This window comes from Amphibalanus amphitrite, unplaced genomic scaffold (assembly GCF_019059575.1).
Source record: "Amphibalanus amphitrite isolate SeventyFive unplaced genomic scaffold, NRLGWU_Aamphi_draft 000405F_arrow, whole genome shotgun sequence".
NCBI classification, from domain to species: Eukaryota; Metazoa; Arthropoda; class Thecostraca; order Balanomorpha; family Balanidae; genus Amphibalanus; species Amphibalanus amphitrite.
In genome coordinates, this window is record NW_024881899.1 from 350,121 (window position 1) to 365,854 (window position 15,734).

The window sequence follows — 15,734 nt, forward strand, 5'->3', positions numbered from 1 at the left end:
GGCGTCACAGACGCAAACTTCAAATAGCTGCTAAAAATAGAGTTTTAGAGATAAAGACAAATTACAAGCACGGCTGTGTAGCGTTTGACCTAGAGAAAAATGGAAAAATAGTTTTGGTGACCTGAGGTCAGAGGTCAGGTCAACGACCCCGAAATGTGGTTTTAGTTTTTCGCAAATAACTTCGACAAAAATGGTCCTAGAGCTACGGCAGTGGTTTCATCGCATTCGCCTTGTCAAGCCGCGTCGAATGATATATATTTTGTTCGGAAAAGGTCAAGTTTCATGTTGACCTCATGTGACCTCGAATGACCTCTGGTTGACCTTGACACATTGAAGGTCGTTTATGATGGATTTGTACCCGCTGATCACGAATCTGGCATCTATTTTCCTCTAAGCCTTCATTTAGAGCTTCCGGATGGCAAAATTGTCTTATTTATTATTACTAACTTGAATCAGTGAAATAGCCTCTAGCAGGGATACTCTTCAGTGACCTTGACCTTTGAGCAGCCTTGTATCGTAAGATGAACCACAAATAGGGAACTGATAAGCCTCAAAACATTTCAAAACATCTTGGAAGTTAGCACGCAAGATGTGCGGAAAAGTGCCAAGTTTGAGGTCAAATATGTGCGTGACCTTGACCTTGACCTTTGATTTGGAGCACATTTTCAGAATCCTAAGATTCTCTTCTTTCGTTTGACACCCAATTTTGCCGGTTTGATGCAGCCTGCCGTCCTCTAGAAGGCTTACTTTGAGATCACTACACATGTGCCGGTTTTGGCCTTTGACCTTGACCTCTGACCTTGAAAATTGACCTGAGGTCAAAAATTTTAGGTGCATTAGAATCGTCTCGTAAGGACCTTTCGTTTGGTATCGCTTTTGTTTCCGTAGCTCCCTTATTTACGGAGTTAGACAGGGGGGGCGAAAAACGCCCCCCCGGGCTGCGGTGGTTGGGATTACCCCCCGGGCCCGGCCGGGTAAATGTAGATGATTGTAGCCGGAGCTTTGTGTTGCGCCCAATTATCTCACGATGACAATGCTCCTTCAGTCACCGACTCAGCGCTTCGGGAGGCGGGAGCAGAACAGCCAGGTCAGGTCTTATGTTCTTCTAATGACACCGTGACCTACATATATATCATTTATAACGCCATGTTCACTTCCACGTAGAGAGTGGAAAAGAGAGAATGAAAAGTCTAAAAGTCTAAAAGTCTCTGTCTTAAAGAAAAGAGAATGAAAAGTCGTTTTGCTTCCAATGTGCCGCTGGACTTTAGACTGTTTTACAAAGCCTTAGTCAGTTAGCTTGGGTTTTGGCTCCAAGTGGGTTTCCTGCACTAAACTGAGCATCGCTAGAGAAAGAGAGAAGAAAAGGAGCGAAGGAGGTAAGAAATGAGAAAAAAGAGTAAGGGAAAAAAACGATGTGGAATCTGGAAAAGAGAGAACATCAGCAAGGACAGCGGTAGCCGGGGAGGGAAAGGGGACACCGAAAAGGGCATAGTTAGAGTAAAGGGTAACTGTTATACAGCGGAGTCAGCGGCGACAGAGGAGGGGACGGCAGAGTCAGCGGCACTGACTGCGATAAGCAGAGCGCGAACCTCACGCAGTCGGCCGCTGAACCGCCCGGCTCGGCGGCTTTATTATGGCCCAGCGTGCCATGACGTTAGGCGTCCTGAAGCGTGGCACATTGTCCTGTGCCGCCGTCGAACGACTCCGACCCGACGGAAACTCTGCACTTCTCTGGTTATTGTCAGTGGAACAGCTCATGAGCCGGGCGAGTAAACGCACCGGGAACATTCTTTACGATGTTGGCCTCACGTAACGAATGCCAGGAGTCTAGGTAATGAGGATCGTGAGCAATTAGACCGGTTGGGGAACAGATGGTGTCTGGTGATGAATGGACGCGTTTCTGTAGACTATGACCTCACCTGTTTGCCATCTGAGGATGTCGGTGATGGCGTCAAAAATGCACTAATCACTAATCAGTAATCACCCTCGTTTGTGTGCTGCTCAAGGATGTCTGATCTGAAATAAATCTCCGACGCCTGAAAAGATTTCCCAATCCGACCCTTTCATGCGTCTCGTGCGTTCACCGCCCTTTGAAAAATTTGTTACTTACGGCGATTGTTGTAGATTTATTGCCCGCCGCTTCCCTATGAAGGTACAAATTATCGTGTGAAGAATGAGGCCGAAGCTGGCACTTTTTGTTCCGTTACTTACCCGTTCAGCGTGAACGGAGGGCCTCCGCAATCAAATCACGGCAGCCCGAGCGCCACAGGGTCTCTCACGGCATGAGCCAGCTGTTGAATGTGCCTGTCAGCTTCTCGCACGTGAGCATACATCCGGCGCATGTTAAATTAGTCTTCAAGAGCACTCCCCGATATTTTGTTTCAACTTGACGAGTGTTTGCGATCTAACGTGAATTTGATGAAACTATAACGCTCGCATTTTGCAAGAATCAGGAGACATAAACGTAGTGTACTTTTAGATTTGCGTCACACTCATGACAGATAACTGACTAATGCCCGCCATCCGTTTTTCCCCTTTCTCAGGCGTTCGACTCTGCCCGCAAGATCCGCTGCATGCTGCGTCCGCACGGGGCGCGGCAGGTCAACGAGAAGGTGGTGTCGTACGCCTTCAACGTGGACACGCTGCACCAGAAGGAGGTCACCTTCGAGACTGATGAGGACGTCAGCAAGGCCAACGCCGTGCTGGACATTCAGGTGAGCCGGCAGCGGCAGCCGTAGAGGACGGCGCGACGAGAAAGTCATGCAAAGATCAGACAAGTTTTTGGTCTTTGTAGGTAGACGAGCGCGTAAAAGTTAAACAGGCTCGCATCTTAGCACGTGAGTAGCATTTCATATCACTACATAACGTAAACACAAGCGATTTCACCGCAGTGAAACCGTTGATCTTCGCCAGTTTTAGAAACGCTTCCTCATATTTCGGAAGAAATGTTAGTCGCTTGACCGTTTACCGACAGGCATACTCTTAAGTCTAAATCCGTAGGATTTCATGGTTACTTTGGCGGTGCAGCGAATAAAAGCTGCACTTCCCCTAATCAAACCGGTCTTGCGCGCAAATCTTGCCATCCATGCATTCACGTAAACCGATCAGTGCCGAAAAACAAGAAGAATTATGGCCATTCTTAACAATCCACCCACTCTCCCTTTGGCGTGAACCTGCTCTGAATGAAGAGTGGCTGGTCCCTTCTCAGCCCAAAGCGGCCCGCCCGTAACCCATGTCAGACGCGTCGCACGCGCCGGGCCGCCAGCGACGCGTGCGACGCGAGCCGCAAGGCGGCAAAACCGCACCTGCTTCAACCGGACTGCGGTCGGTGGGTCCTCGAAGCGGTACGGCGGGCAAGGAACACTCCGAGTGCGCGGTCAGTGGCGGCACGCGGCCGACCGGAGGTTTTTACCAGCCCTCTGCGCGGTCGGAGGTCTACCGGTGACAGCGAAAGCAGAAAAGTCGCTGACCGTCCTCATGCAACATGCCGGCGCGTGTGAGCATGGCCCGTCGGATCTGGTCGCGGTGGGCTCACCGGCGGTCAGCCAGCGGCGAAACGACCGAGGTCGGAGTTTTTGTGCCGATACTCCCGTGACTCCATGTAACCATTCGTTCCGCAGTGAGCCATTGCCTCTCACAACGCTTTGCTGAGAGCCCATGGTATTCAATTTTAGTACGCGGTAGAGTAAAGCTTATCGGTAACTTCTTGTCGCTCGTTAGTATTCCGGTGATATGGAAAATGTCGTTTCCGCATTGCTCTTAAAACACGCACAGCTTTACGCGCATTACCCGTGACGTCGGCCATATCAGAGAAGGCCCAGTACCGCACCTTTCTCCGTATCATCTGCTCATTGACCGCGCTTCTAACCGATAGCCCACTGTCCGTAAGGACGGTTCTACAACATATGCACTGTCCGTGCTGCCAGCAGATCGGTCAGGGACCGTACGGACGATCTCTCTAAGTTATCCCTCGCCGGCCGGGGGGGGGGGGCGGGTGCCGCCCCCCATAGGGTTTTTTTCGCGATAGCTCCGAACACGCTGGCGATAGAGAGCTGAAACTTGGCATACCTGACCTTTGATCCAAGCCGCATCTTTTGACACCAACCGCATTTTTGGGTCAGGTCAGGTCACTGACCTATGACGTCATAAGTGAACCTCTGCACGGTCTTCAGATGTCGCAACTTCGCAACGCCCTCACTGCCAGAGGAGATGTCACAGGGAAATGAAACTTGCTGGATCTAGTATCCATAATGAGTCTCACAACTTGTATATCTCGGATTTTTCGTAAAGGTCATATGAGGTCAGGTCATTTTCGTGACCTCACCATTATAAGTCAATGGGGAAAAATGAAAACTGTTATTCTGGCGCCGGGAACGATCTCCAACTATCTCAAGCACGCAGAATCGTGATGTGATGCACTCCTTGCAAGGTTAGATGCGTCGCTTTTGCAATGTTGACCTTCCGTGACGTCATTTATGACGTCATCAAGGTCATATTAGTTTTTCGTCAATAACTCCCGATCAAATTGAGCTAGCGAGTCGAGAAAGCCACCAATGGACTCAGGAAGACCTGCCGAATCGAATGATATGCGACATGACCTCTTTCGACCAACTTCGTGACCTGGGGGTGCTGACCTGACCTTGACCTGAGGTCAACACCCTAAGTTGACCTGACCCGAACAAAAAGTATATCATTCGACGCGCCTGAGCGAGGCGAACACGATGCTGCCAAAATCGCGGCTCTGCGGCCGTTTTTTGCGAAGTTATTCACCAAAAACTGAACCGTATCCTGGGGCACCTGACCTGACCTCAGAGGTCACCGGTTGACCTAGGACCTTAAAATCGGGTACCAATCTCTGCGTCTCGTAACGGCGCACACGCTCGTTTTTTCCGCGACGCGCTAGCTCCACCAGGGGCGAAACGGCGAGAGGGGGGGGGGGTCGTACCCGCCCCCCCCCCTCGGCCGGCGCGTATGTAGAAAACCAATAGGTCCGGCGAGGGTTATAACTATTACGGTGTTCGTGCTGCCGCCAGATCGGTCAGGACAATCTCTCTGAGTTATAACTATTTACTATCCGCTGTTCGTGCTGCCAACAGATCGGCCAGGGCCCGTACGCTCCTTCGGTGGACGGTCTGGTGAAGATTGGCGATATCCTCACTATGGTAGTCGAGGCGGAGGGAGACAACGACGTCGACGTGCGCGTGCGACAGTGCATCGCCATGAACGGCGACAGGTGAGACGAAGGGGGAGCAGAGCTCAGGGAAAATGAGTGATCATGGGGACATGGCGCGAGCCAAACGGCGAAAATTGGTGGTAGGAGACTTCGATATTCAGTAAAGCACAGACGTCATCCCGGATCAGAATAAGTGATAAAAAGCAAGAAAAGTTAGGCTTGGATTTACGGTCGAAATACGGATATGAAAGCGTAGATCTTTATGGCTTTGTCACTTCTGCGTTTAAAGGTAGTGTGCCACCTTTGAAAGATTTCCCATTTTATTTTTCCTAGGATAAGAAGCTTCTGTTTTTACCTAATATCGCAAAAAAAATCAAAAATGGGCCTGGAATAGTGCCTTTTTCGCCTAAAAGTTTTTCGGTTTTTAGATATGTATAACAACTGTAGTGGGCTCACCTGCAAACAGGCGTCGGGCAACAATCGGGAATGCGGCGCACTTGTGACAATAAGCAAAGGTCATTATAGTGTTACGACCATACGACGTACGGGAATGAGTTATCAGCTGTCTAATCGTAGACAACACAATGTCGAGCCTTAAACTGTAAGCCCGTATTGGTATTGTTTCTTTTATTTGGCTGTCGAACATTATTTATGGTTTGAAATATGATTTTATGTAAAATAATTGATATGAAAAAGCCGTCTTATAAGTTATGACCCCATTTCACCACACGCAAGTGGCAGAAATGACAATGATCAGCTGACGCATTTTTCTTGGCCGAAGTCAGAGCGCGCGGCCCGACGCACCACGCGTATTTGGAAATTCCGACCTCGACGAGCATCAGAAGCCACCTAACAGGCGTGTTCGAAACCGCAGGAGATGATGATGAACGGGTTTATCGAAACTTGATTGGATGAGCATATCGGTAATAGCGATTTCAGTGTGTGCATTTATTGTTCATAGTGGTGTGAAATGTGGTTGGGGTACGACCGACAACCCGTCGGGGCGAATTTCGCACTGGGGTACTCAAAATTTGAAGAATTTAAGACGTTTCCATGAGTTTTGAAGGTATGGATAAGTTCTAAAAATCCGGTTCTCCTTATCTGGGCCATTAACTCCATACGGTCCAAGAAAGCTGGCACACTACCTTTAAAGGATGCAATTGTACTGAGGGCAAAAACTTTACAACGACCATTCACAGTTTCATGGGACGCACCATTTTAGCACCCTTTCCTCCACTACCAATTGTCATGTTTTGCTCTGGCTCACCTCGCGTGCTGCGGAGAGCTGCGACACCGTGACCGAGCCGCTCGTGACCATTGATCTCCGGGTGGTGGGGTAGGGTGATGCCCCCTGCGTACACATTTCACCCCACAGCCGGCTGCTCCGGGGATGACTTTCGTCACATGGTGAAACGCGCGGGGTTAGATCGACATTCCACGGAGAGAGAGAGAGAGAGAGAGAGAGAGAGAGAGAGAGAGAGAGAGAGAGAGAGAGAGAGAGAGAGAGAGAGAGAGAGAGAGAGAGAGAGAGAGAGAGTGAGAGAGAGAGAAAGAGAGAGAGAGAGAGGGAGGGAGGGCGAGAGAGAGAGAGAGAGAGAGAGAGAGAGAGAGAGAGAGAGAGAGAGAGAGAGAGAGAGAGAGAGAGAGAGAGAGAGAGAGAGAGAGAAGAGAGAGAGAGAGGGAGGGAGGGCGAGAGAGAGAGAGAGAGAGAGAGAGAGAGAGAGAGAGAGAGAGAGAGAGAGAGAGAGAGAGAGAGAGAGAGAGAGAGAGAGAGAGAGAGGGGAGTGCGTGCCGATGTTCGGACTACACAGAGTAAAATTTACTAATCGAATCGCACATTCACAGCTCACAGCTGACAGGTACCCGGACTATAACGGGTGTGCACTTAGTTTCTGGACAAAGTTTGTGCTGCCATAACTTTAGTGTTTGAACTTAGATTAAGATGATATTTGGCACATATATAAATTGCAACAACAGTTAAGAGTTGTCAAAAGAATTAGGCGCTCTCTCCTCCGAGGCGGTCCACAGCCCACCACTATACAGACGCCCCCTGTTAAAATTGCGCGGCACCTCCGGGTCCAGGTGTGGCGATGGCTAGCGGGTTATGGACTTCAAATAGACGCTCATATGCACTTAGCATCTTCCTTAGTACTATATTGTCTTCAAAAGTCCCCATTCGGTCGCCGTTGAGATATGCCAAGAAGATTCTCTTCGCGGCTCACAAACGGTACATGTGCGCCGTCCCGTAGATCCAGCGCTCCGCGCGCACAGTGACTGCATTGTGGTGTGATCATGACACCTATACTTTGCTCGGGCAGTGATATTCCCAATGTGACAAAATTTCTTTATTTAAGCACTGCTGTCAAAAGATATCGACGTCGGCATTGGCTACATAGGGCTAACATAATGATTGGATACCGCACGTGGGGATATGTCGGTCCACTGACCAGGAGATTGCGTCGAAAGTGGTCAACAGGCTAAGGTTCCACATTTTGTGAGCGCCTGCTTCTTGAGGTGGTGTTTTACTCCATCTTCATTACATAAAATTTCCCTTTTAGTTGATCTAATTCCAGCATCCACAGGTGATTGTTTGATTCGTCTGTGCACTCAGCATTTATCGTGATAGCTTACAGATCCATGTCTCATTGCTCCTCTGCTGCTTTTATCGGCTGCCGAGTGCTGGATCATGGCATCTCTACCCTTTTTGGTATACAATATCACAATTTAAATTTTTTCTTACAAACATGGAAAACGGGAGGACGGGAAACGTATCGGGGACGCTCACAAGATGGTGATTACCTTTTACCAGAACGAGCCTCTTCTGCTGCACTGAAAACAAATCGACACAGTGAGGGCATGTTCTGTACTGGTAACACATCAGGCATGTGTTAATCGCACCCAAAACACAATAAGGCTGAGTATTTTCACGCTTGTCGGGACCTTCGACAAGTTTGATAACACATAAAACAGAAAAATGACACAGTTTTTTCGTGCCAAGCACGCTGGACGAATGTAATGCATCAGGGTATCGAAATCATGTGTTGTCGGGGATGGTAGACGTGTACCCTTGCACAAATACACCGTGTCATCCACCAGTGAGCGACCTCTGAACCTTAACTTCAGATGGGGATAATAGAGGGCGTTTTTCGAGCACCGACTTTTATGCTGGGTCGTTAGGCGGCACGGGCGGACATCGATAGCAGCGCCTCTATCGGTCACTAGGGAAAGCTGGGCTGTAGGCGACAAAATACCGGCTGAGTTGTCACAAGTTAAATAGGTTTATAGACATCCGTCTTGTGAAAAAGTTGAACTTTTGCCTTCAATATTTCTACAGGCAATTTTAGAAGAGCCTCCACATAGATTACAAAACCGTTTAAATTATTTTATTCACTTCAAGCAGGGCCTCCTCTAACATACCCACTGGGTGGGCAAATGCCTACCCAGTCACCACAATTGCCCACCCAGTGGCGTCGATTTGCCCACCCAGAAGCAAATGCAAAAATAAAGGTCCGGTCAGACGTCCGGTAGGAACTACCACTTCGGTTTCCCGGAAAAAAACTTGCTAGCAGCCAGTGCCCCAGCCCCCAATCACTGCAGTGCAAGTTATTTTTTTTTTTTTACAATGGATGCATCTGAGTGCAGGGGCGGTAGCAGACTTGGCGTTTGGGGGTGGGGGCAACTTGGCAACTTTGCCAACCCTCGGAGGGGGGGGGGGGGGGCGGTGCTAGCTTACAGGGGCCCATGGCCATAGCGGCCTCAAAGGCCCGTATGGAACCCCAGAGGCCGATGTGGGCTCTCAGAGGCCAGTGCGTGACGCCTAAAGGTGTAAGCCATGGGTCCCCAGCCAGACAACAAAATAGGGCCATCAGAGACCTTATAGGCTGATTGGGGACTAAATAGGGCCTCAATTTGGAGCCATCAGAGGCAAATGTGGGCCTCAGATATCAGTGTGAGGCCCTTATAAGACTGACATTGGTCCTCAGAGACCGGCATCGATCCTTCAGAAGCCAGTACCTCAGAGGCACAAAAGGGTCAGTGTAGGATCTCAGAGGCAGAAAATGGGCCATCAGCAACCGGTGTGGGACCTTTAGAGGTCGGTTTGTGCCCTCAGAGGCCAGTTTAAGGCCCTCAGAGACCAGTACAGGGCCTGAAAATGGCAGTTTGAGGCCATCAGAGGCCGACTTAGGCTCTCAAAGGCTAATGCGGGTCCTTGAGGCAAGGATGGGACCCTCAGGGGTCAGTGTGGCACCCGAAAAGACAGGCTTGGGCTGGTGTTGGACCCCAGAGTCCAGAAAAGGCCAAGTTGAGCCCTCAGAGCCGATGCAGGTCCTTAACCCGGCAGTTGCTGGGGTATTTCGCCACCCACCGTTTGCTGGGGGGGGGGGGGGGAGGGCGTTAAACGCCCTCAGCCGATAACTCGAGAACCAATAGGCGCAGCGAAACGAACGAGGCGGCAAACGAAAGAACGCGACGAGACGCTTCAGATGAGTACTTTAAAGTTGAATTTTGAGGTCACAGGTCGGGTCAAGGTCACGTCAAACATCTGAAATCGGACTTTCAGTAGCATGGACTTCAGGACTTCACGATGGGCGCCTCCCGTCATAAACTCTGTCAAAACGGCGCACAATCCATCATATAAGGCCTACAAGAGTGTCAGCTCCATGTAGGGGTCAGTCAAGCATAGGCCAGGGTCAAGGTCAGGTCAACCGGGTAGACACATATCCCCGAAAATCAAAACTGATATTCGCAGCCTGTGACACATGTTTTATGAGTAATTTGGGGCGTAGAACACGATGGTGACATTCATTTTATCTTCATATGTGTACGTGTTTGGGTCAAAAAGTTCAAATTAAGAAATGCATGCATCATGGTCGTGAAGTAGTCATGAGAAATTGCCAAGATTCAGTTCAAGATTTTGGAAAATGCGGAACGATAATCAATAATCGAAGATAGCCATTTGATTGTTCATGGTATTGGCAGTCTAATGGCGTTTACGGCATGTCTGTATGTCTATTCTGTGATTTTATATGATTTTTTGAACATATAACATGTTTGGTCGAAAACCAAGAAATCATGACGTCACTGATACCTCGATATCTCAAAAATTTTCGGCCGATTTTTTTTGAAATTTTGTCACAATAAACGTCAAACAATTCCATAGAGGCACCCAAAATTTGGCGTGCCTGCGGCGCGCCGTTTTTTTTTTTTTTTTGCTATGGCCCAGCGAAAAAAGTGGGGGCGTTTAACGCCCCCCCCAGCAACTCGGGGGGTAACCCTCGCCCGTATAGGGGGGAGTCGAACGGACCCCCCTCGATTTTTTGCGAATAACTCGCGACCTGTGACCTCTTTTCCGTGACCATGTTTGGCCGAAATCGCGATTCGGCGTATGTCGGCTCGCATTAGCCGCGCGTTTGCAAGCTTTTCGTGATTTCAAACGTTCAAACATGTGATTTGATGTTGCTCCCATACATAAGGGTGGGTGTCAAGGTCACCTGAAGGTTAGGTCACGTCATTGACCTTTGGTGACCTCGGGTGACCTCGGTTCACTTTTTCGAGTTTTGTTCATGTTCTAGGCTAGTTTTTTAGCTGAATTCGAATTTAGCAACCATTTGAACATTTACGAAGTAGTTTTGGTGCCTTCGTAACATGTTACGAAGCTGTCAGAGGCGGTTGACACGTAATACGAATACCCGTCACAACCCCTACCGGTTGACCTGACCTGACCTGACCCGACCTGGTCTAAATGCTTAAATCATCTCTGATCAAAACTAACACGATATTCGTGATCAGCACCCCGGAAAACCACATAGCAGCCACACTTTACGACTTTCTAACAGGTCCCGATTTTCCCGGTTTTCGGGTCATTGACCTGACCTGGAAGGTCACCCGATGACCTAGGACCTTAAAATTGGGTATCATCGGCTTCCTCTCGTAACGGGCAACACGCTCGTTTTTCCGTGAAGCTCTAGCTTGATCAGGGGCCAAACGCGAGGGGGGGGGGGTCGTGCCGCCGAAGGACGCAATGGCCTGTGCCGGCGAGGGTTAAAATTGGGTATCATCGGCTTCCTCTCGTCACGGGCAGCACGCTTGTTTTTTTTTCCGCGAAGCTCTAGCTCGATCAGGGGCGAAACGGCAAGGGAGGTCCAACGCCCCCCCCCCCCTATACGAGTACCTACGTTCGCGGCTGGAAAAACACCAATACAGGGGATGGTTAAAGGCCGGCATCGGGTCTTCAGAATCCAGTGCGGGGCCCTCAGAGGCTAATATGGGCCTTTACAGGCCAGCATGGGGCCTCAGAGGTCAGTGTGGGACCCTCAAAGACCGGCATGGGCCAGCAGGGTAGCGCGCTACAAGGCCAAGGATGTATTACAAGTAGATTAAGGTCAATAAAAGCCGTATTTAGATCAAGAGGACGCGCCAAGAGTAAGCTGACCATGCCTCCTAAAAAGAGGCAGCGAGCATCACCTACCTATTCGATTTCTGGTTCAAGGAGCAATCATAGTAAGTTTAACTCCGCACTTTTGCAGTCTTCTTAAAATTTTAAATGTATGTAGACTAGAGATGTCAATCGGATACCAACTTTTTGGTATACCGATGCCAAACTGATACCAACTTGGTATTTGGTATTTTGATCCTAATGTTGTTCGGTATTTTGTTGGTATTACGAATCCGGCTAATGTATAAGTGGATACGAATTCGGTAAAAAGTTGGTATTTCCCTCATGTTCCCAAGTTGGTTTGGTTTCGGTATTTTTCATGGTTTTGGTTGGCATTTGGTTTTGGTATCGGTATCCTGATTTTCCGTTATTGATATCACTAATGTAAACAATAGGCATACCTATAAGGTGAAATACACACGAAATACCATATCACACACGACAAACGTTAAACTATAAATGGCACAGTTGGTTGACTGTGAAAGTGACATAGGCCTTAACCCGCCCCCCCCCCCCCCAGTCGCCCGTGAAAATGGTTGCACCCCAAAACAAGTGACTGGATCTGCCCTTGGGCAGGGGAGCGGCGAAAAATTTTGCCCACCCAGTGAAAAATCCTTAGAGGAGGCCCTGACTTCAAGCCTTCCCTATTGTTCTTGATGATGCGGGAACTATTTCTAATTAGTGTTTCTAGCTTAGTAAAAGAACATATTGTGCAAACGATGAAAAAAGCATAAATGGAAGATTTTAAATGCAATTTTCTGTAACAAATAATGGTAAATTCTTTACACATCAAGGAAAAAATGCATGCTAACTGATAATTTAAAGTTCTTGGGGCCAGTTGGTTTCTTCTTTTCTTATGTCGCCCCAATGGCCGCGAATACACTTGTGATAACGCCTATCGTTTTTGTAAAAATTTGCCAAAGTGTTTTGAGAAAGGTCAAAATGCACAATACAGCCGAGGGAGTCGATACATGATAAATTGTTTAGAGCAATATGCGCTGATAACATCAAGGGCAAGCTGAAGCATAGCTAATTAACGTCTGCTTGGATGAAGAAACTCCTCAGTCTATATAGGATATTTGAAAAATCGGTGGCCGTAAGTTTATCCCGGATGTCTGGACAACTGTATTGTACAGTAGTCCTCCAATTTGGGACATCGTCACTTGGCGCTCTGATTGAGCCGTCCACGTGACGCGTTCACCCTTCGGCTGTGAAGTGGCCGACCGGGCGCAGTTCCAGCTCGTGTATGGGGCCTCGTATGGGTCGGCCGGCCGCGTGCTCAACTCTGACCGCGCCCTGACCATATGGGTCGGCCGGCCGGGTGCTCAGCCCTGACCGCACCCGAGCGCCCGATTCCACTCGGGGCCCGGCTTTGGCAGTCAGCCTGTCCAGCCCAAGCCAAAGTCCCTTCAACGGCGCCCCGGCAACAAACTACATAATTACCACGTGTTTCCTTCTTTCACTTGCGATTTGTGTTAAATTTAGTAACACATTTACCTTTTATTCTGCAAATGTATTCACACAAGCCTTATGTGTTGAAGACACAATGATATTGTGTTTAAGGACACAACACGACTGGGTTAACACATTTGTAAATTGACACGTCTGCGACGGGTAAAAAAATGCATGATGCAGGGTACACAAGAAAGCCTAGTTAACACGATCTGCCTGTGCGTTTTTAGTCGTTTTTTGTGTCATTTTGTTTTCAGTGTGGGGCACTTTCGACACGAATCAACACACCTGCACACTGTGCATGTGCCACGCACTTCCCCGTGCTTGTGCCGTTCCTCTAATGGCACAAGCTTTCTTTCTAGCAATACCTAGAAAGCGCCAGTGGGAAGAGAAGTTGTTTCTCTGGAATTTTTGTTATTTTTGTGAAAATTCCGCCACTCTTTTCCGCGTTCATGACTTAGTTGTAAGCTCCTTTTTCTATGAAAAAATAGTCGGTTTGGTCTGAATTTTGGCATGCTCATTCCCAAATGAATGATTATTCACTGTACGAAAGTTTGTATTGATAGCTTTAATAGTTTTAAAGATACGGATGATCAATCTTTTTCCAGAAACTAAGTGCACACCCGTTATGTAGAGAACGGAAACGTGACTGGCCTGTGATTGGTCTCCTCTTTCCTATTGTTTTACAACACGATGTAGCGCAACAGCTGCGCAGTCTTTACAGTTCGAGACACCGCCAGTGGCTGCATTCCGTGCTGACATACTGCGTGAAACGAAGCGCTCGTATGGAGCAAAACGTCACAGTCATTGTCACATGTTTTAGATCAGTGGTCGGCAGGTCATTCGGGGTCGTGCCCCCTTTTTGGGCGCCAGGCAGGGCCATTACCCCCACCTACCAGACCCCATTGCTGACACAACTAAGTTTACTGAAATTCCATACCGTCCTGGAACTCTTTGGGTATTTGTGCATTTCCAATGCATCAAATTTAAAACATGACACTTCCTCCACAAAACATTTAATGCCTATATCCCAGTAGCGGCGGAACACCTTCAATTAAGGGGGAGGGGGGGGGGAGCACTGCCGACTTTTGGTCCCATTCTTTCCATGCAACGCCCATAGGGCTAATGTTAAAATGCAAAAATCAAAGGGTGCACGGTGCCCCGGTGCCCTCCCCGTTCTGCCGCCTATGCTATATCCCATTTAACCCTTGTATGTACAGTCTGTCTTAAAAGTACCGCGCAAAGTGACGGTGGATCCATCAAGCCTGACCGAGGAAGGGCCTGCTAAATTTGAGTCACCGAAGCAATTTACATCCTCGTCCATTCCCCAGGTTAATTGGTTCGGTGACTTTCAAACTATAGCAGGCCCTTCCTCGGTCAGGCTTGATGGATCCACCGTCACTTTGCGCGGTACTTTTAAGACAGACTGTACATACGTATAGGGGCGGCGGGTGGTTTTTCGTTAAAAGCTCACGTAAAAGGCATTGGATCACGACCAAATTGTACCCTCGAACCCATCATTTTTTTTTCACCAGCCCGGAAAATATCATGCCCTGAGACCAGTTTTACCAACAGAAAAATAACCGCCTGCCGGAATTTTTGCCTCAAGACCGCTTCACATACGGAGCGTAAACGCGATGGGCTCGTAAGCGGATAGGGCTTTACCGTTTACGCTCCATATGTGAAACGATCTTTAGACAAAAATTCCGGCAGGCGGCTATTTTTCTGTTGGTAAAACTGGCCTCTGGACCCATAATGACCGTTGGCTTATGAGCTTTTTCTGGAGATCATCTTGAGCCATAAAATCTCACTTCAAGAAGTTATAGCGGGTCTCGATTTTCTCGACACTTATCATTGCCCTCTTGAATGAGACGGAATGACCAAGGACCTTAAAAATGGGCAGCAGCGGCTTCCTATGGTCACGGGTAGCACGCTCGTCTTTTTTATGCACAGCTCTATATCAGAGTCCGAGAGGCCGCGGGGGTCCGATCGACTCCTCCCCCTTACGTTAGCGGCTGTTGAAACGCCAACAGACGGGCGACGGTTAAAAGTTGCAGCTGCTTTTGAACGACTGTACGGAGGGGTGAGATGGTGAGGCGAGCAGGTACGTGAAAATTGGTATCTAATCAATGTGTGCTGTGCCTTTGGCCTGGGCTAATCTTTGAACCCTGGGATGCAACAGTCACGATGGCTTCATCACTGGAGCTACAAACTCTAAAAAGATAGGCTTTCTCAGAATCCCTCATTACCCCCACCGAAAGGGCTCCATTACCCCCAAAGGGGGCATGCCCCACCATTTGCCGACCCCTGTTTTAGATCGTCTCACGTTGACCTGACTGGATGAAGTCGGTGAGTGAATCGTCACAGCGTCATTGCTGACGTCAAATGTTTCAGGTCGTCCCACGTCAACCTGACTGACGACGTCGGCTGTACGATGAAGCCGAACCTGCTGTCCCCCTGGTTGAAGACGAGGCAGGAAAAGGCGGTGATGGCCTACAGGTAGGTAAAGCGACGTCCGAATCGACGCCCGAACTACTGCTGTGTCAAGTAAAAAGTAGCGGCGCACATTTGTGCAGTGCCATCACTGCCTATAGCGAAACAACATGGGTATAGATATGCATACCTGGATTTAAACGCGGGTTGTAGCACGTTCAATGCAAGTGATTACAGATA

The 15,734-nt window shown here is 48.8% G+C and overlaps 1 protein-coding gene across 1 annotated transcript in view; it reads left to right on the forward strand.

Annotated features, from left to right (window-relative positions):
* LOC122390689 overlaps positions 1–15,734 on the forward strand; it is a 60,677-nt gene that overhangs the window by 42,112 nt on the left and 2,831 nt on the right. Inside the window, exons 6-8 of the mRNA XM_043383863.1 lie at positions 2,544–2,714; positions 5,097–5,233; positions 15,456–15,560. Coding sequence (XP_043239798.1) covers positions 2,544–2,714; positions 5,097–5,233; positions 15,456–15,560 — 413 coding nt within the window. The remainder of the gene's footprint in view (positions 1–2,543; positions 2,715–5,096; positions 5,234–15,455; positions 15,561–15,734) is intronic.